The following is a 19,521-nucleotide window of genomic DNA, read 5'->3' as shown; positions in this document are numbered from 1 at the left end:
GAGGCGGCGATTATCAGGGGAAGCCCTGTTTTATCACTCCCATGCTTTCTTGGACATCCTGAGAGCCGCCATACTTCCGTCTTGCCTTGGGCCAAGTACGACACCAGGGCTTTTCCCACAGCCTCATGGCCACTCCTTGAAAATGCTTTGGAAACCACACAGCCCCACACAAAGCTACTGTCTGTTCATCCCTGTGTCCCCGTAGAGAAGAGAGGCCATAAACCAGCCAGCAGCTGCCCATTGGTGGTAACACATGCTAATTCCAGTCAAATTACCAGTGGTAAACCTAAATCCACAGGATGCCACAATGTCACCATAGGGCAGGCTTAGGAACAAGGATCGGAGAGAAGCAGAGGGGGAGGGAGGCTAGGACAGAGGAGATAGGGGCTTCCAAGCACGGGGGAGGGGAGACTTAGAAGGGAGCTGGTTAGAAATTCCAGGAAACGTGCTGTATTAATTTGCTAGGACAGCCATAACAAAGTACCACAGCTGGGGGAGCTTAAACAACAGAAATTTATCACCATCTGGAGGCCAGAAGTCCAAGATCAAGGTGTCAGCAATGTGGGCTTCATTCTGAGGTCTCTGTCCTTGGTTCATAGATGATCGTCTTCCCCCTAAGTCTTCCCACTGCTCATGTCTACACCCTAATCTCTCCTCATAAAGGGCACTAGTCACAGTACGGCCCACCCTCTGAGCTCATTTAACCTTAATTACCTCTGTAAAGGCCCCGTCTCCAAATACAGTCACATTCTGAGCACAGAGGGTTAGGACATCAACCTATGAATGGGAGGTGGGGACAATTCAGCCTGTGATTTAATAAAGACCTACTATGTGAAGACACCTTTGCGTATATTACCATACCCTGAGTGTCCTCATGGTCCTCAAGTTGCCATGCCCTCTGAGCTCCAGGCCGTTGCCATGCTGTGCCCTCCACGCGGAGAACGATCATCTCTTGCCATTAACACTACCCCTTTCCCTGGGAGAGCTCTTTCCATCCTTTGAATCTCTGCGCAGACATCATTTCCTTATCTACAGCTCTCCACTCTGGGTCACAAGTCCCTCCCCAAGTTCCCAGAGCACTGTGGGCTGTTTGCATTGTGGCTCTTATGCTCTTATAATTCTGATAATGTCAGAAAAGCACCTGGCGCAGTGCCTTGCACATAGTAAGTGCCGGCATGATGTTAGCTGTTGTGTGACTATCGTTCCTCACTAGGGTGCCAGTGGCCAAGAGGACAAGGACCTAAGAAACACGCTGATCTTGCTCACCACTCTATCCCCAGCACCCAGAGTGATACCTGCTGTCACTGAATGAATGAAAGACCAAGAGGAGGAATAAAGGAATGGGTGAGGGAATGTCGGAGTGACACTGTCCTTATGGAACAGAAAAGGACACTGGTCAATTGTACCCCAGAGCCCAGCTGTCCTCCCCCACGCTCCCCTGAGGCCTACCCGGCCAGCGCTCTGGCGAGAGAAGGCATCCACCAGGGCCTCGACCCCGTAGTCCACCAGCATGGAGGTGTTGAACAGGAACTGCTCGTAGCTGTACTCCTGGGAGCCCACCTTGAAGGAGTCGGGCATGAGTGGGTGCCAGTGGTACAGCTGGTTGAACTCCATGGCAATGCGGTTGCGGTACTGGAACTGGACACCAAACAGCAGCTCTGGGTCGAACTTCAGCTGCAGGAAGTAGCCGCTCAGCTGCTGCACGTACTCCTCAATCACAATCTTGATGGTCTCCCCTGGGGGTGGGGGGACGGGGGGGAGGGCAAAGCATCAGGGTAGCACAGGGATTCTGCCACCCAGCAAGGGAGGCAGGCCCATTCATGAACAGCGCTTGCTTTTTGCTTCTTTATTGTTATTGTTGTTGGTGAATTTGGGGGGCCACTTTCACTTAGTCTTTTTGTAACGGGGTGTGAAAATGGAGCTTTCTCTCTCTCTTTCTTTTTTTTTATTTTTTATTTTTTTTGAGAGAGAAAGAGAAAGCATGAGAAGGGGAGGAGCAGAGGGAGAGAGGGAATCTTAAGCAGGTCCCATGCTCGGTGTGGAGCCTGATGTGGAGCTCAGTCTCACAACCATGAGATCATGACCTGAGCCAAAATCAAGAGCCAGGCACTTAACTGACTGAGCCACCCAGGTGCCCTGAGAAAGGAGCTTTCTGTCTCAGGTTGGACCAACGTCCCAAGACAAGAGCCAACAGCTACTCCCACATTCCAAAGGGACGTCATAAGCCCAGCTAAGCAGAACATGGAAGGAAGTGCCCGAGAATTGGTTTTGTGGCCTTATGGTGACCACCCTCCCACAGCCCATGACAAGAGGTGGGAGTGGTCACAAATGATGGGAAAGTGCAGATGACTTTGTGGGGGCTCTCAGGGTGCCGACACCTTCCAGGGGTGAGGGAAGCTTCAGAAAGACCCCTCAAAGCTGCCACAGCAATGAAAGAGGCAGGCTGAGGATTTAAGATGAATCTGGTCCCACATACATGTCTTATATTTTCTTACCCATCAGAATTTTCATGAATAGCTTTTCCTCTGCCCTCTCGGTAACCAGTTACATGGCAAGGAGCCAAGGAAGGAACAAACTGAATATTCCATAACAGAATGAAAACTGGTCCTCTAGAGAGGAAAAGGAACTGATTCTTTTAGCCAATTAGCCATGAGACAAACTGGTTTCTAGCAAATTGATCTGGAGCCATGAGATTTGCCATTGGCAAGGTCCAGAGCTTGGCATCACCGTTCTTAGCCACCCTTCCCCCTCTCCAAGCTTGGGCTGCGTCACCTCATCTGTCTGAACCTCACCTTCCTTCTCTGTAAAATATGCATCATGATACTATGGATAGGGCCATTGGGAACAGTGGACAGACGATGCTTGGCCCAGGGCCCTGCATAACTGGGAGTATGACCACATGCAGGTGGGAAGGAGGATGGCTCTGTGTAGGCATGCGGGGAAACCCCCTCCCCCCACGCAGGAAGGAGCTCTGCTTCGGATGTGGTGCAAGAAGCACGAGCTTCCATGGCAGCCAGACCTCTACTGAGTAGCCTTGGAGATTTCACTTAACCTCTCTGAATCTTAATTTTCACAACAAGGGCAATCATACCTGGTTAATAGGGTTGTTGGGGAGGGTTAACCAAGGCACTGGACATAAAGCTTCGTTACCTTTCTTCATAGCTTTGACACCAGTCTACAGCCACAGACTTGCCCTCTCTAGTCAAAGTCTCCAAAATGCTGGGACTTCAGCACAAGCCCCTTCTTCTTTAGACTGTTGCTATCCCTGATGCCTGGTTCTTCCAGGCTCTAGTGAATCAGGCAATATAATTGGAACCAGCCATGTCCAGTGATGCCCAGAGGCGAGGGAAAGTGGTTTCTGGTGACTCAGAGTGAACACCGTCTGGACAGGGTGTCCAGGACCAAGCTCCCAGGCAGGAAACCATCTGACATTTTAGGCTGCAGACTCGCCCCCGTAGGGGGCACAAAAATATCCTGTCCCTGAGTCACCCAGAAGCTACCAAACTCCAGGATGGCAGATGCATGCAGGGCAGAAACATGAGGATTCCTGACGGCTGGGCAGGCTGGAATCTGACTGCACGGCTGGGGATATCACTGTGTGCTTCTAGAGCAGTACAGTGGGGAGACAGATTGGGTTGGCTAATCAAATCTGCTGTAAGTCACCCAGCTAATAATGACCATCACAGCCATCCATTTTCCAAAGGCCTACTATGTGCTAGGTGCTTTTCATCATCTCTACAAATCCTTACAACTATCATTATCCCCAGTGTCCAGATTTGGAAACTGAGGTTCACATAGCAGGAGGGGCCTGCTCAAGATCTTATAGCTTTTAAGCGGAGGAGATGGGGTCCTAATCCCAGCTCTCTCTACCCAAACTGTTCCCCCCACACACACACCCTGCTTTTCAGGACGGTGGACATGACCTTCCAGGACAGGGCTGGTCTGGAGTCCTCACCAATAAGGATGAGGCGTGCCGTCTGGAAGAGTTGCTCATCACCCCAGGTGGGGTGCTCAGTCTTCAGCAGGTCACACACACGGTTGTGCTCACGCAGCCAGAGCGTGGCATACAGCATGAGCCCGGGAAGCAGCCCAAACACCTCCTGACCCACGGCCATCTGGCTGTGGGGCGGAATGTTCCGTGGGTAGTGCATCAACACCGGCGCCTCCTCCACCGATGGCGGGTACATCTCTCCATGCAGCACCTGTGGGATGGGGCCTCCTGGCAACCTGGGGATGGGGCAGGTGCCAGCACCTGCCACAGCTGACACCCTCCCCTCTTATAGCTGCCCATATCACTCAGGGCAATTGCCCATCTTCTGTAACCAAGGCTGCTGATTTTAGCTGATTCTAGTTCCTAAATCTTTCTTAGAATGGGTCCCTTTCTCTCTCTCCCCACTGCCACCACCTGCTTCTAACCCACCCTCATCCTCCATGCTGACCCCTCCCATCAATGCCTCCCTACATCAACACTTGCCCCCAGACAGTCCATTCTCAGTACCAGAGCCAGAGTTATCCTTTAAACAAACAAACTCAAATCTAATATCAGGTCCTGGCTCTAAACGCTTCCAAGTTCTCTCTCTGCTCTTGGCAGAAATCATAAATCCTAAACGCGTCCCCACTGGTGTCTCCACCCTCGCCTGCCATCATTCGGGTGTCCAGCCAGACACGCTTCCCTTCCCTCACTCTTCTGAGCCACACAAGCTGCTTCTCCTCTCCAAGTCCAGCCACACACTGCTAGGCTGGAAGCCCCTTTCCAGTCTGGGCCTCCTGAACTCCATCACATCATCCCTGCAGCTCTCGGTGTATCTGAACTTCCCAGGGAAGCCTTCCCCGCCTTCTGAGTGCTCTCAGAGCTTCTCCCTAGTGGGTGATCACAAGTGTAATTGATCATATGGCAGCCTTTTCAATCATAGACTGAGGGCCTACTATATGCCAAGTATTTTTCCTAGCCTTAAAGAGTCAGCAGTGAACTTTGGGTTTGGGTTTGGGTTTGTCTAGATGTGCGTGGTCCAATATGGTAGCCACGAGTCACGTGTAGCTGTTGAGCCCTAGACATGTGGCTGGTGTGAATGAAGAACTGGATCTTTAACTGTGTTTAATTCAGATTTACATTTTAAAACTGACACTTCAGCAGTTGGAAAACCTTCAAGTATGCTCAGAACAACATGGGCATGTGAACCTGCTTTTCAGCTGTAACCTTACAAAATCTAAGTACAGATCAGATTATCGCCAGTGAAAATTTGGCATCCCAAGTGTGGGCAATATAAAATATAGATCAGATTTTGAAGATTTAGCATGAAAAAAAGAATGTAAGATATTTTATTCATAATTTCTGTATTAAAAATAATTTATGTATCAATTAAACATTGAAACGATGATATTCTGGCTATATATATATATATAGGGTTAAATAAAATATATTATTAAAGTCAATTTCACCTGTTTCTTTTTACCTTCCTTAATGTGGCCACCAGAGAACTGTAATGACATACATGGTTCACATTATATTCCTGGTGGACAGTGCTAGTGCGGACAGAAAGTCGTGGATCTGGCATCCTAGGGTGTGGGTGTGGCCCAGATGGGCTGTGGGTTCCTTAAGGTCAGGGACCATTAACTATCATGGTCACTGCTTGATCACCTGTGACAGGAACATCATAGTGTCCAAATGATATGGTGGAAAAATTAAATGTATATATGTAGACTCCAACGTCCACCTCCAGGAGAACATGAGAGGCCATGTCTGCTCCTAATGTGCTTCTCTTGCCTGGCACCTTCCCCCAGGGTTCATCATCTCTCCTTCTCACACACATCTCCAGCTCCTGCAGCTGGTCCTCTGAAGATGCCACTCAGGCCCCCCAGCAGCCTCTGCCAGGGAAGGCCACAGAAAGCCTTTCCCACTGCCCCAGCTGCAAGCACAGTGCTACCTGGTATTTGAGTTTCCCATCCTTAAAGAGCCGCAGCTGATACTGACGTTCGAGGTTGTCCCCATAAATGTGGCCGAGATCTACCTGAGGACAGAAAGAGGGTCCACTCAGATCATGGGATACTGCCTCAGTGGTGCTGACCTGCATGTGCTAAGTTAGATCCAGAGAAGTCCTGAGCCCCTCCTCGGTACTCACCCCATGGCCCAAGGCCTTGGTGAAGCCAGGACCCATCTTGCCAGAAGTTTTGAAGAACTGGTGGGTGAAGTGTTGTGCAAAGAAGGCGAACATGAGGTTGGTGCCTTGGGGGTCAGGTATGAACTTCCTCCTGAGCAGGAAACGATGGCCCAGTAGCTGGGCATCCGGCAACTGCTTCTTCCCTGGTTGGGAAGGTGGGAAAGGGCAGCCTGCTGTCTCAACCTCCCTGTCCCGGGGTCTTCTGGGCTCGCTGGACCAAACTGGCCCACACAGGAAGCCCAGAACAGCCTCCCTCCTACAGGATGGCCCATTGCACCTTTTCTACCAAAAGACCTCAGAAGTATTTATGGGTGAAGTGGTATGATATTTGGAATCTGCTCTAAAATACTCCATTAAAAATAGGTAAGGGAGATAGGTGAGATAAGATTGGCAAATTATGGATATGTGTTGAAATGGAGAGATTGCTACATAGGAGTTTATTATACTTTCTTCTCAACTTTTGTGTGTGTTTGCAGCTTTAAAAAGTTAACCAAAAATAAAGAAGAAAGACAAGTAAATGAAACAGAAATAAAGAAAAAATAAAAAAAGAACTTGGACTCCCTGGCCCTGGAGCAAGGTAGCCTGTGTTTGAATCTGGGTACGCCATTTGCTGACTGTGTGAACACAGATAAGTGATTTCATCTCTCTGAACCTCAATTCCTTCATCTGTAAAATAGGGCAAATTATACTAATTTATGCAAATGATACCTACTTTATGCAGTATTTTGAGGAGTACATGAGATAATGTAAGCATGACTGAGAACCGGTGAGATGGGATCTTGTAAATCAAGGATCAGCAAACTTCAAACTTTTTCTGTAAGAAGCCAGACAGTCAATCTTTCTTTCAGGCTTTGCCTGAAAAAGCTCTGTCACCATCTACTCTGCTTTGCTGTTGTAGTGGGGAAAACAGTCATAGATGATGCCTAAACAAATGAGCGTGACTCAGTCCTAATAAAACTTTATTCACAAAACAGGGAGTGGACTGGATTTGGACTGTGGACTGGAGTTTGCCCACCTATTTTAAATATGCCAGTCTGGGGTAAAGACAACAGGTCCCCTCGAAGCAGGTTCTGTCATGAGAACAAGTTTTAAGAGCCTTCCTTAATTATGTCAGTGTCAGAAGTGTTGGTGCCCAATTTCCATACAGAAAGGAGTAACTGAATTTTTGTGTTTTGGTAAAGGCACCTTTTCTTAATACCTCAAGTGAGACCCAATGTTGAAGGTTCAAGATCAAGAGAACCTCTCTGGATTGAGACTGGTTTCCTCTGGCATGCAAGGAGATCAAGCACCCCAAAGGAAACTCACCAAAAGGGAAGCTGGAGGGAGTGGTCTGCACCCTATAATCTGGACTCATCACTGGAATTGACATCCTGCACAGTGCTGGCTGAGTCCAGAGACTCTGCAAGACCCAGCTATCTGGCAGAATAGTCATGCTGTAGGGATAGGAGCTAAACATATGAGTGCAAACCATCAGAGTAGTGCCCTGAGACCCATATTAGGACATCAATACGTATGCAAGGTTCTGAGCTGGCAAAAGCTCACAACCATAGGGGTGCACAGGACCCAGTGTTCAACAGCGACACCATGTGGGCAGGGATGGGAGTGATGGCAGCAGTGGACCAATGCCTCTCATCTCCCCTCTGTATTTGAAGCAGAGTTCATAGCTCTGAACTGAGTGAACCCCTCCCTGGGTTTTGGAGCAGTCAAGAGGGGAGTGGGAAAAAGGACATAGGAGGAAGATCCCTGCCAATAAGAACAAGTGGGGTCTTGGGCAGCTAAAGAAAAAAACCTCTGGCTTTACGTGTAACCCACACTGATGAAGCATGTGGTAAACTATTTACATCAGTTAAGAACCAAACATGGAATTAGCATCCAACAAATAGCACAGGATTCCTTCCTTCCTACATTTCAACTCTTGAGTCCCCCCCATTTTAGCAGGATGCCATCAATTCAGTAGACAAGACTCAAGCAAAGAGGCACCCCGGAAACATAAAAGCACTAGTCTGACTCGGCCACTGACTTCCTAAGTGACCACAGGCAAGTCTCCACCACGGTTTCCTATTCTCATTCCCCAGTCCTGTCCTTGTCCATGGTTCTGATACGTCATATGTCTTGTCTTGGACCACCTGCCTGGGAAATGGATCAATAATTGCTTTTTCATCTGCTTTTCCCCAGAGAGAACAGAGCAACTCCTGTGACCCCCCCCCCCAACCCCATCTCCATTACCTTTGGTTCCCATGGGCGTGGGGCAGTCTTGGGGCACGGAGGGCAGAATGCGAGTATAATAGCTCACATTGGAGAAGGACTCCCAGCTGATGTAGTCGTGCGCTGTGTTGTAGGTGGGGGGGCTGGGGATAAGGTTGGAACGCACTGCAGAGGGAGAATATGGTGACAAGGGGGTTCCCATCCCTAGTTACACCCCCCTCCCTGCCTTCTCTTGGGTTGGACTTGTGTAATCTGGCATCACAGTCAACTTACCCACTGACCTTATCATATGCCAAGAATTCCAAGAGCTGGGAGGACTTCCTGCTCCCCAGATCAAGGGAGGGGGCTGCCCTCCACCCACCTGTGAGTACCAGGCGCATAAGCATATCTCGGATGAAAGTGGCATTGACAAACTCCCAGAACCAGCGTCCATGAGTCAGCAGGAAGTGGAGGAAAGAGGGGCTGGGTCGCAGTGAATTCCGGAGCCAGGTCCACAGCTCGGCTGCAGGGACAATGGGAGCCACTCAGTCGGGACCTCCTGGCAGGACCAGAAGCGACCCAAGTGAAAGATGGGAACCAGGAATGAGGCCAGGACAGAACCGGGCACAACATACAGGGCAGAGTAAGGACGGAACCTTGGGAGAGACGACACATGACAGAGCCAGAAGCAGATGGGAGGGCAAGGGACAGGGCGAGGGTATGAGGTGTGCCAAGAGGGAGAGCTCTGCTTCAGCCGGGTCAGGGAGTGTGTCGGAGGTCAAAGCCAGGCAAGGAAGGAGAACGGAGCTAAGGCCAAAAACAAGGGCAGGGACTGGGGGGTTCTCAGGACAGGCCCAAGGGAGCAAGGGAGCCCAGGACAGGAGTGGAGTCAGGAGGCCTGGCTCACGGATGGTGCAGTTGGGGCCAGAATATCCCGTGCGGGTGCAGTCACACTGGTAGCGGTCAAGGCCGAAGCGGACACAGATCCCCTGGTGTTGACATGGGTAGTAACAGCAAGGATTCACTGTAGGGGAGAAACAGAGATGAGAGACCACTCGAGGATGACCTCTCAACCGCCATCCTGTCCTTGATGGGGAAGTATGAGGCCAGACACATGGACTCAAGTCACAGCTCTGTCCTAACTCACTCAGTGGCCCTCTCTGGACTTCAGTGTTCACCTAAGGGTCCTAACTGTTCCCACAGTTACAGTCCCCAGCCCTGCCCTGTTCAGGCCCCACTCTGGTCTCTAACCTACTCCAAACTGGGCCCCAAGGGAAGTCCCCTCACCTTCCCTGATACCATCAATATAGGACAGGGGGAGAGTCTAGACACGAAATTGTGACACCAAAGATTAGGAAACAGCTGATAAGATGCAACAGCCACAAGGTTCTAGAGCATTCACTTCTTGCCCAGTCAGAGCCCAGCACCAAGGGCTGGGTTTGTAAAGTTCAGGAAAGGGATAAGGATAGGGGATTCTCTCAGACCAGCCCCCAAACTCTGGGTACCTGGACACTGGGAAGGTGAGATTGCCCACCATCCTTTTATTTTTGTAGAAATGGAGGAAGATATATGCAGGAATCATAATGCCCACTTGCAAATGGAGAAACTGAGGCCCGACAAGGCAAACCCCCCACAAGTTACCTAGCAAGTCACACCAGACCAATTTACCTTCATTTCCACCATACCACCCCATCCAAATCTCGACATTCAAGTCCAAGGAAGGAAGTTTCCCAGAACCTTGTGAACAAAGTGTAGGTTTGAGGAGATCTGAGCCCCCATTCCTGATAGGTCCAGCCTTGGCCTATGTCAGAGCACAGTCTGGGCTCAAGGATCTTGAGGAAGGTCAGGGACCAAGGGACAGAGGAGACATAGTTGGAAAAACCTCCTGAGGGGGTGAGTGGAGCTCTGGCATCAGCCCTCCTGCCTCCTGGAGAAATGCCCACTAGGAAGTCCTTTCTTATGTCTAACCCAGGTCTTGCTGACCACAGCCCCTTTGCTCAAATCTGCACTACTTTAGTGATTCTTTTTTCTTTTTTTTAATGTTTTATTTATTTCTGAGAGAGAGAGAGAGAGAGAGCATGAGCAGGGGAGGGGCAGAGAGAGAGGGAGACACAGACTCTGAAACAGTCTCCAGGCTCTCAGCTGGCTGTCAGCACAGAGCCTGACACAGGGCTCGAACCCACAAACAGCGAGATCATGACCTGAGCCGAAGTTGAACACTTAACCACTGAGCCACCCAGGCGCCCCTGCACTACTTTAGTGATTCTTCAACAGCAGAGGTAGACTTCTCAGAGCTCATTCAGTGCTCATCACGGCTCAGCAAGGGAAAGTGAGGCTCAGGGAGAGGTGGAGGCTTGGCCAAGGACACAGAATGGAGCAGGGCCTGCTGCAGACCCAGGTCTCCTGGATCCTGGCCGGGGCTGCCTCGTCAGCCTCACACAGAAAACACCAGGCTCCCTTATATAAACACACTTCCTTTTCCAGGCTCAGAGCCAGCGTTACAGGGAACTCCTATCCTTTGTGCAATGGATTATTGGGAGCCAAGAGGGTAGCAAGAGGTGGCAGAGGGCCAAGGGGGTAGCAAGGGTGTTGTGATCAGAGGGCATGGCCTGGGCAAGGACTGACCCCTCAACTCTCAGCCTCTCCACTTGGCAGGATGGGGCCTGGAGAGCCACCCAGGAAAGGTCCCCAGCAGCAGTGCCCCTGGGACCTCCCCTCAGGCAAGCAAGAAGAGAATCACAGGAATCATGCAAATACTTTTTGGTTAAGCCTGGCAACTCCCCACAGCCCCACAATGGCATCTCTGTGGCCCCCGTCGGGGGTGCAGAAGGGAGGGGCCAACGGGAAGAGGGCTGGACAAAATGGCCTTATCAAGCTGATACAGGCAGGCCTAGCAGGCAGGACGCAGCCCCCCCTTCCCACAGGCACGTGCCCAGGAACGCTAAGGAGGGGGAGGGGGCAATCACCCCAGCAGGCTCAGGGCTCTGGAACTCTCCTCATTGATCCCTCCTGCTCAGGACGCTCTGCCCACCTGCCTGATTCACCTGCCCAGCAGCCCCTGTAGCTTCCCACCGCCCAGCCCCCACCCTGGGCACACAAGGCCCTCTACCCCAGATGGATCAGTCTTACCCCTAAGCAGGAGTAGGAGCTAAAGCCCAGCCCTTTCCTCGGCTCAGTTTCCCCATCCCGACCACTGTAGGGCTCTCGAAAGAAACTCAAGAGGGCCTTCTAGATCATTCTGTGGCAGCCCCATCCCTTAGCTCCAAAGCCAAAGGCTCTTCTCCTTCCTTGGCCCAGGCCACTGTTCTTCCCTAACAAACTCCTCCAGGGTCACCTGACTTTCCTACCGAGCTTGTGCCTTGCCTCCTCCAGAACACCTTCCATGAATGTCTCCTTCACTCCACTCTGTTCCCACTCAACCTGCTCTTCTCCACCATGAGCCCCCAAGAGAAGGAGCCACACTCCCCCCCACTTTCTCCTCTCTGACACAAGCCACACACACACTGGGGCTCAACCCAAGTCCTGGAGAGATCCTGCCACCCAAGGGATCCAGATGTGGTGGCCAGAACTCAACAGATGTTTGTGGAGTCGATAAAATGAAGCCAGTTACCCTGAGCTTGGCCAAAGACATTCCTCGTCTCCCCGGCCCTGGCATCCGGCTCGGAAGGCTGGCCTGGAGGCTTCCTGATTCCTGCCCCAGAGTTCTGCCCTAGCTCCTGCCCGCACCCCTCTCCTGCCAAGAGAGGCTATGTCCATGCAGAGGCTCCTCCCTCCCAGACCCACTATCCAGTTTTCTCCCTCCCTCCTCCTCCACGATCTTTCCATAAACACCAGCTGCCCCCGGGCAGGAAAAGTTCTCCCCAGTGAGGAAAACAGTTGCCTCTGGGGCCCCAGGGTGGCCGCGTGAGCAGAGGAGTCTGAATGTCTCCTTCCCTGGATGAGCCTGACCACGCTGGACTGTCGCAGTCGCCGGGAAATCCGGGGCTCTAGCGACTGACCACTCCACAGGCTTGCGTACCCCCATTCTTTCTATCTGCCCAGCACTCCCCAGGAGAGTGTGGAGACTCCCCGCAGGGCACAGAGGAGGAATTCCAGGCTCAGGCAGCAGGAGACCGGCCCAAGCCCCACAAGACTTGGATTCCCTTCCCTTTCCCTCCTTTTCTCTCCCTGGAGGTTTCCAGGCCTGGATCTGAGAAAAGGATGGGGTAGGAGAGGCACTCTGATCCACAGGCCGGGAATGGCCTCAGAGGGATCACCATCCTCTGCCACAACGAGAACTCTGGGAACCACTCACAGAGAAAGGCCTTCCTTCAGTCTAACTTAAGTCTGGCATGCTTTCGTGCCAGCCCAGTTCTGTGCTCAGTGGAGGACACCCTGCATAATGAACCATCCAGAAAGAGACCTGGAGAGATGCAGGCACCAAATCCACTGAGTTCCCAGCACAGGTCACGTGCCAGGTAGGTGCTGGCGGAAATGTATCAGGAGAGTGGCTGCTCTTTGCTGGTCGTGTGTATCCGGGCAAATCCCGTCCACTCTCTGGGCCTCATTTTTCCTGTGTGTCCCAGAAAGGGAATGGAGCAGGTGGGCTCTGAAGAGGCCTCCTCTGCAGTCTCCCCTTCTTCATTATTTGCATCAGTACGAATCCCCTGGCCCATCAGCAGAGAACCTTGCAATCTGCTCTCCCTGAATCTACAAGCCACCCCAGGTATGGGGTTGATCAGTATGCTCAGACCGCACAAATTCTCACAAATGAGGAGTATCCAGGACTATCTGGCTCCAGAACTTTCTGAGGATTCAGGCAAGGAAACATCCCCCAGCCCAGGAGTCAGGGCTCTGGGCACAGTGAAGAAACAGCAACTCCTCCAGGATGCACAGGCACCAGGCAGCAAGAGGGACCCTTAACGGGACTGAACTGAAATCCTTTAAGAATAATATTTAGAAAAACTCCAGGGGCTTGGCAGCCAGAGAGGGGAAAAAAAAAAGGCCCTGATGAGCCAGATCCGGGCCCCAGCCCCTACACTCAGCTAGGTCTGCAGCCAGGGGCCAGGCACCACCACCCCAGGCCCCAACAGTTGGGCCCACAGCTGGATGGGCCAACTGGAGAGGAAGCCCCCTCCTGGCCCACAGACCCAGCTGGTGCTGCAGATAGGAGACAGCAGGCCGCGGGCGGCAGGGAGGCCTTCGCACAGGCTGGGCTCCCGTCCCCGTGGGCCAGGGCTAACTGGCCTCAGGCCCCTCTGCCTGGCACAGAGCTCCAACTGCCAGGTCATGCCATGTCCGTAGTCAAGGAGAAAGCTCTAAGCCAAGCCCAGGGACTGGAGGGGATAAGCTTGAGCATGAAGACTCCTGTGGCACGGCCTTGCCCTCCAAGCCAATCTTCTCCCCAACACGGAGAAGCCAGAGTAACACTGTCTCCTGTCACCTGCCCTCAGGTGAGTCTGCAGCCCTCAGCTGCTGGAGGTTGGCCTTTGCTTTTCCTCTGAAGGCAAAGCATAGGCTCTGGCTTCCCGGAGCAGATGCCCAGACGTCTCGGACCTCAGTCCACTCACAGAATGGAAGTACAAAGTACAGCTGCACCCATCTTGTCATCGCTCTTTCCTTGACCCTGACAGTAGCCTCCTTAAAGGTTTCCGGGCCTCTAGTCTCAACCGTCCAACCTGCTTACCCTCGGGCCCAAGTCCTGGCTCCTTACCCACGTTCAAAGGCCCTTGCCAGCCAGCACCTGCCTCTTGTCCTATGGCTCCCAATGCTCCCGCCTGCCTCCCGGGGCCCAGAGCTTGAGGCTCCAGCTCTGCCACTGCTTCTCTCAGAATGACCTTACAGGGTCTCCCAGTAAAGCCTCAGAGCACTTCCCACCACTCACCACCTCCTTCAGGGTCTGGGGCAAACATCTCCACCTCCAGTAAGTCGACCTCGGTCTCTCTCTCTTGAGAGGAAACTGCTCCCCACCCTGAGCCTCACACACCCCAGTGCAGCCCTCATGCATGGCCCTGACCCCGGTGGATGACAGTCTGTTGGCATTTCTGTCCCCGTATGAGAAGGTGGGCCCCTCCCAGCTCCGTGCCTCCAGCTCCAGCCGACAACTAGCTTAGAGCGAGCCCTTGGGAATGTTTGTGGAGTGAAGAGCATAATTCCATTTAAACACTTATGATATAAAGATAAGTAGAAAAGACAAAAACAAAACGGCACAGACCATGGTTCAGTGGGCGTTAGTGAGCTCACAGGAAGATGGGCAGACTGGCCCTGTTTCCCGGGGGGCCTGGATGGGGCCTCGAAGGAAGTGCCGTGCAGATCCACGGGATGACAGGTCAGGCACTAGGGCAACCTGGTGGGCCCCGGCTCTGCCGCTGGGGTCTCAGACAAATGGGCTCTTCCCTCTGGGCCTCAGAGCTCCCTTCCGTAGAATGGGTCTGGCACATCTCTCTGGCCGGGCTGTTATGAGCACCAAGAAGTGGCATAGCTGGGCTTTGTAAACTGTAAAGTGCTGGCCACGTGAGTCTTCTTTCTCTTCCTCCCACAGACTGGGACTTTGCTCATACCCAGTCTCTGGAGTACCACCCCGCCATTCTCTTCCTGGCTTTCCCAAACGCCACCCACTCAAACGCTCTCTCTCTAGGAAATCTGGTCTCATTCACAGTCCACATAGATAGACATCTTTCTTCTCTCCTCTGAGCACCAAATCGCCAGATCATCACAACAGAAAGCTCAGACCCCTCTCCCCACCCCCATCCTCTCTTGCCCCATTTTACAGATGGGAAATGGAGACGCAGAGAGGGATGGATCACACAGCTAGATGATGAAGGAAGCTATGTGCCGACCTTACACACACACATGTGCACACACACACACACACACACGTAGTAAGCTGGGGGAGAGAGGCTGGCTGAGGGTGGAGCTGAATTCTTCCACCTGAAACCTGGTACGTGGGGCCGGTGGGGGGGAGGGTGTCATGCAGGAGTTGTGGAATTTTACAGAATCTGACTTTCCCCATCATCTTCTGGGTGATGAAATCAGGGACCAAGGAAGGGAGTGGCAGGGGGAGGAGGGGGACTCTCTGTGGAAGGACTTTGCAAAATACCTAGGGTAAGAGAGGTTCAAGTTCACACCCTTAGCCCACCATGTACTAAGCGCTAGAAAGAATTATGGCACCTACCTGGGCCTAACTCACCTACCCAGTGGGTGAGGATTTAAACCTCGGGGGAGGCAACCCAGCTCTGTAAATAAATGTATTTCTACCCCCAGTCTTCCCAGAATGGCTGCTTTACCCGGACCCTCACCAAGGGAGATCTTCTATCCCGGGGCTGAGAGTCCCCATGGGTTCCCAGAAAGTTAGAGGCTGGAAAGAGACAACTGGCGGCTGGCTTCCCCCTGCTGCCTGCTGCTTCCTCGGAAAGAGTCCCTCCCCGCCCCCTCCCCGCAGGAAGCAACGAAGTTGTTGGAGAAAAGGCAGCTTGGACAGCTGGGGGCCCAGGACAGGTGAGGGGGCTGGAGAGGGGCTGTCCCTTCTCCCCAAGGCGGCATGAGATCCCAGTCTGCCCTCTCCACCCCCTCCCCTGCAAAGGAAACCCTAGCAGAGACCTAACCAAAGCCACACCCCCTCCCCAGGGGTCTTCGGAGAGCCCCTCTCCCGCAGACTCCGAGCCCTCCCCCGTTCCAGGGACCGAGAACAGAAAGGGGAAGCTGGGCCTGTCCGAAGGGAGAGGAGGGGGAGGGGTCAAGCCAGGGCTCGGGACTGGAGGCTCTCCGGGTCAGGGAGGGGGCCGCCTACCCGGCGCGGGGGCCCGGGAATCCGCGGGCAGGACCTGGGGCGGCTGCAGCAGCAGCAGGAGCAGCGGGAACCGGAGCAAACGACTCCTCCCTGCAGAGTGAGAGACATTAGGGCTGAGTCTGGCATTCAAGGCTCCACCAAGAGGCAAAGGAGGATTCGTGGGGGCACCAGTGTCGGACTCACGGCTCATAGTTCGAGGCGGCTGATGCTTGCGGGATGTAGACGGCCAGCTCCTGGGGTGCGTCTCTACCCCTGAGCTCTGGCCGGCCCGGCCCGCCCCCTCCCCACCCATTCCCTGGCTCCACCTCTCCAGCCAGCTGTCACCTCGGCAGCCGCCGCCCGCTTACTTCCTCTGCTCCCGCCCGAGCCAAAACATTTTATTAATTATTCTGATTGCAACGAAAGCAATTTGTCATCCGAGATCCTTGAGGTATGTGAGCCTTTGAAGCCCGGTGGCACCAGAATTGTGTCTGTTTGGCAGATAGGAAACTGAGGCTCAAAGATTATATGCTATGCTGGGGTCACCCAGAGCTTCAGGGCAGAGCTGAGAGTATGTCAGCCTAGAAGCGCTGGCCTGAACCACACACCTTGACCCCCAGAGAGGAAAGGGGGCTCCAAGGAGCAGTCCAGGCTCGCCTGCACATGGCTTCCTGGATGGGAAACCCACTACCCTCAGACAGACCCAGCAGGGAGGACTGGCTATACCCCAGTCTCTGCTGCCGAAATGAAGAACACAGGCTCCATCCAAGTCCAGGAGACCCGGGCTCAAATCCAGACGCTACAGCTTACTAGCTGTGTCACTTGGGACCTGGTATTTACCCTTTCTGGTGTTTGGTATTCTCATCTATGCAATGGGGATAATCAGAAGAACCCTCCCCGAGGATTGATGCAAGCTGCCTTGAGGGGCCCACAAATCTACTGATGCAAGGCTTGGGTGTCAGGACGCATGGTTTTCAGAGATCTCCCAGCTCAGAGTTCATGACTGGCCAGGGCTGGCACTCTAGCCGGACCCACATCTACCTGCCGACTTTCCGGAACACCAAGATCCAGCTCCTCGATTTTATAGCTGGGGCAACAGATCCTAGCAGGGGGGGGAGGATGGGCGCTAGGGCACACAGAGTCTCCTGGCACCCATGCCCAAAGGTTTTCTCCCTCAGTTTCCCCAGCACGCTGAGCCATCCTGTGGGCTCCACGGCAGGCAAGCTTAAGAAGGACTCAGAGGTGCATCTCTCAGGTGCAGGGTGGGAACCGTGCCAGGTGGGAGAGGTGAGACCTGCTGGGAAGCCCCTCCTATGTCCCCACCCGAGCTGTTCCCATGCTCCACTGGGACGAGAGCCAGCTGCTCCTGGGAAACGGGGCAAGCCAGGGCAGACCCGAGAAGGGAGTGGGCCAGATAGAGGGCCTAGGGCCCTGGGGTGCTGGGCCAGGCTTCAGCTCCCCCCCCACACCTCCATCCCCGACCCCAGATCCAGGGCCCCCTGGTGACTACCCAGGCAGGGCGAGGAGCTATCCGTCACGGATAATCAGCAAAAGGGATGGGGTGAATGTAGACTCCGGGCACCCAAAGGAAAGGGGACTTTCTGGTGATGAAAAAAGGAGAGAAAAGCTTGAATGAGGCCCATTTCTACTAGCAGGTCCACCCTCCCTGAAGGCTGCGGGCCCAGCAAGTTACCCTCCCAGACCTTCTGACTCCTTACTCTGAAGTCACCCACTGCACTCAAAGGGATGAACAGTTGAGTGGCCCTGGCCTTGGGAGAAAGAGCCTTAGACTACGAGTCAGGAGAACTGAGTTCAAGTCTCAGTTCTTCTAGGGATTGACTGAGACAAGTCTCTGCACCTCTCCGGGTGGCCAGTTCCCCATCTGAACAATATAAAGGTCAGATCAGATGGTCTCTGACAACAGGTCTGGTGTGGAGTGACTGGGACCTCACTGTGGCGAGACTCTGGGACCAGTGCCAGAGATATCAAGATGGATGCAATGAAGGAGAGGACAGAGGTGAGTTGGTAGACCATTCTCTGAGGACAGGATCGCACTGAGATGGTCAAGTGGGGGAAGGGGGAGGTGAGAGAACGGTGGCAGAAATGCCAGTGTGTGGTGATCGATTGGCCCTGGGGCTCGAAGGAGAGACAGGTGCTGTGGAGGGCACCTAGGTTTCTGGCTTGACACTGGCAAGAATACCCAGGTAAGGAATCAGGGAGGGGAGCAGGCTGGGGGAGATGGCATCTGAATTTGGACTAGTTGTGTTTGGTCTATCTCTGCACCGAGGTCCAGCCTACAGCTGGATATACACGGGAGTGGTCCGGGCTAACCCTGTGCCAGCCCTGAGAAAGGCCACCGCACAGTGTCACCTTTCCCTGCACCTCTACGCCAAAGCCTGTGGCCTTCCCATCTAGGGAGTTTTCCTAGTCCTCAGGAGAGTGAGTTTCCACTCCTTGGGCAAAGCGCAACTCCACTGTCCCCTGGCATACCTCCTCTGCTTTCTGTCCTTCGAGGACATTCCTGTGCCTTGTCTGCTCACTGCAGGCTTCCCAGCACACTGGACTGTGTTGTGTCAGCAGGTGTGATCACTCTTGTATTCCCGGGACCCAGCACGAGATCTGGGGTATAGAAGATGCCCGTGAATGTTGTTTCATTGCACAAAGTAGGAGTGAGTGAATGAACGCAAAAATATGGACCTTCTACAAGTGAGTGAGGGTCCAAGGCCAACTTCATCAGGTGACCGCCAATCCATCCATCTGCTGTGACCACCACCAGAAGAGTAACTGCCCGGCCTCAGTTTCCCTGTCTTCCCCAGCTGGGCCCATTGGCCAGCAACTGCAACACTTACAAGGCCACCGGGGGCCCTGAGCCCCTCCCAGCTGCAGCAGCAAGGACTTCGCTCTACCCTGTACCCCACCAGCAGCATCCCGCAGGGTTTCTCCCTCTCTGCATACCCCTGCCTCTGGCTCCTGGCACCCCTACCAGAGCCCCACACTAGGGCCTAGGTTTTAATGCTCCTGGAAAGCTCTCACCCCTGCTAGGTCCCACCCACTATTTGGAAATCCGGAGCTGACTCTTACCTGAATCACACAGGGACCCAGCCGCACCCAGCCCCACCTCTGGAGGCAGCTTCGAAGACAGGCAGGAAAGCTCTGGAATCAACCCAGCATCTCTTTAAATCCCACCTACCCCGCCCTCACCCAAACTCCTAATCAGCTCTAAGTTCTCAACCTTGAGCAGCCAACTGCCCCTCTTGGACCTCAGTTTCCCCATCTGTAAAATGGGGTTAATAATTCTACTCTTGCAAGAGTACTGTGAGACAGAAGATGGTCCGTGTGAGCTTGTGCAGCCCCCAGTAGTAGCTCAACGTAAATTCTTTACTTGCTTTCCCTTCTGTTCCCTACCTGAGTGGAGGGTTGCATGAAAACTTC

At 53.3% G+C, this 19,521-nt stretch overlaps 1 protein-coding gene across 1 annotated transcript in view; it reads right to left on the bottom strand.

Annotated features, from left to right (window-relative positions):
• The window catches only part of PTGS1 (prostaglandin-endoperoxide synthase 1), a 21,022-nt gene extending 4,650 nt beyond the window's left edge, over positions 1-16,372 (bottom strand). Inside the window, exons 1-9 of the mRNA XM_077769753.1 lie at positions 16,294-16,372; positions 16,111-16,200; positions 9,250-9,366; positions 8,725-8,865; positions 8,385-8,528; positions 6,120-6,301; positions 5,925-6,008; positions 3,956-4,202; positions 1,450-1,736 (exon numbers count right to left, since the gene is read on the bottom strand). Coding sequence (XP_077625879.1) covers positions 1,450-1,736; positions 3,956-4,202; positions 5,925-6,008; positions 6,120-6,301; positions 8,385-8,528; positions 8,725-8,865; positions 9,250-9,366; positions 16,111-16,200; positions 16,294-16,300 — 1,299 coding nt within the window. The 5' untranslated portion in view covers positions 16,301-16,372. The remainder of the gene's footprint in view (positions 1-1,449; positions 1,737-3,955; positions 4,203-5,924; positions 6,009-6,119; positions 6,302-8,384; positions 8,529-8,724; positions 8,866-9,249; positions 9,367-16,110; positions 16,201-16,293) is intronic.
• Between the last annotated feature and the right edge of the window lie 3,149 nt (positions 16,373-19,521).

Source organism: Crocuta crocuta, unplaced genomic scaffold, assembly GCF_008692635.1.
Source record: "Crocuta crocuta isolate KB4526 unplaced genomic scaffold, BGI_CrCroc_1.0 scaffold95, whole genome shotgun sequence".
Lineage (NCBI taxonomy): Eukaryota > Metazoa > Chordata > Mammalia > Carnivora > Hyaenidae > Crocuta > Crocuta crocuta.
This window is presented reverse-complemented; position numbering and strand designations above follow the sequence as displayed.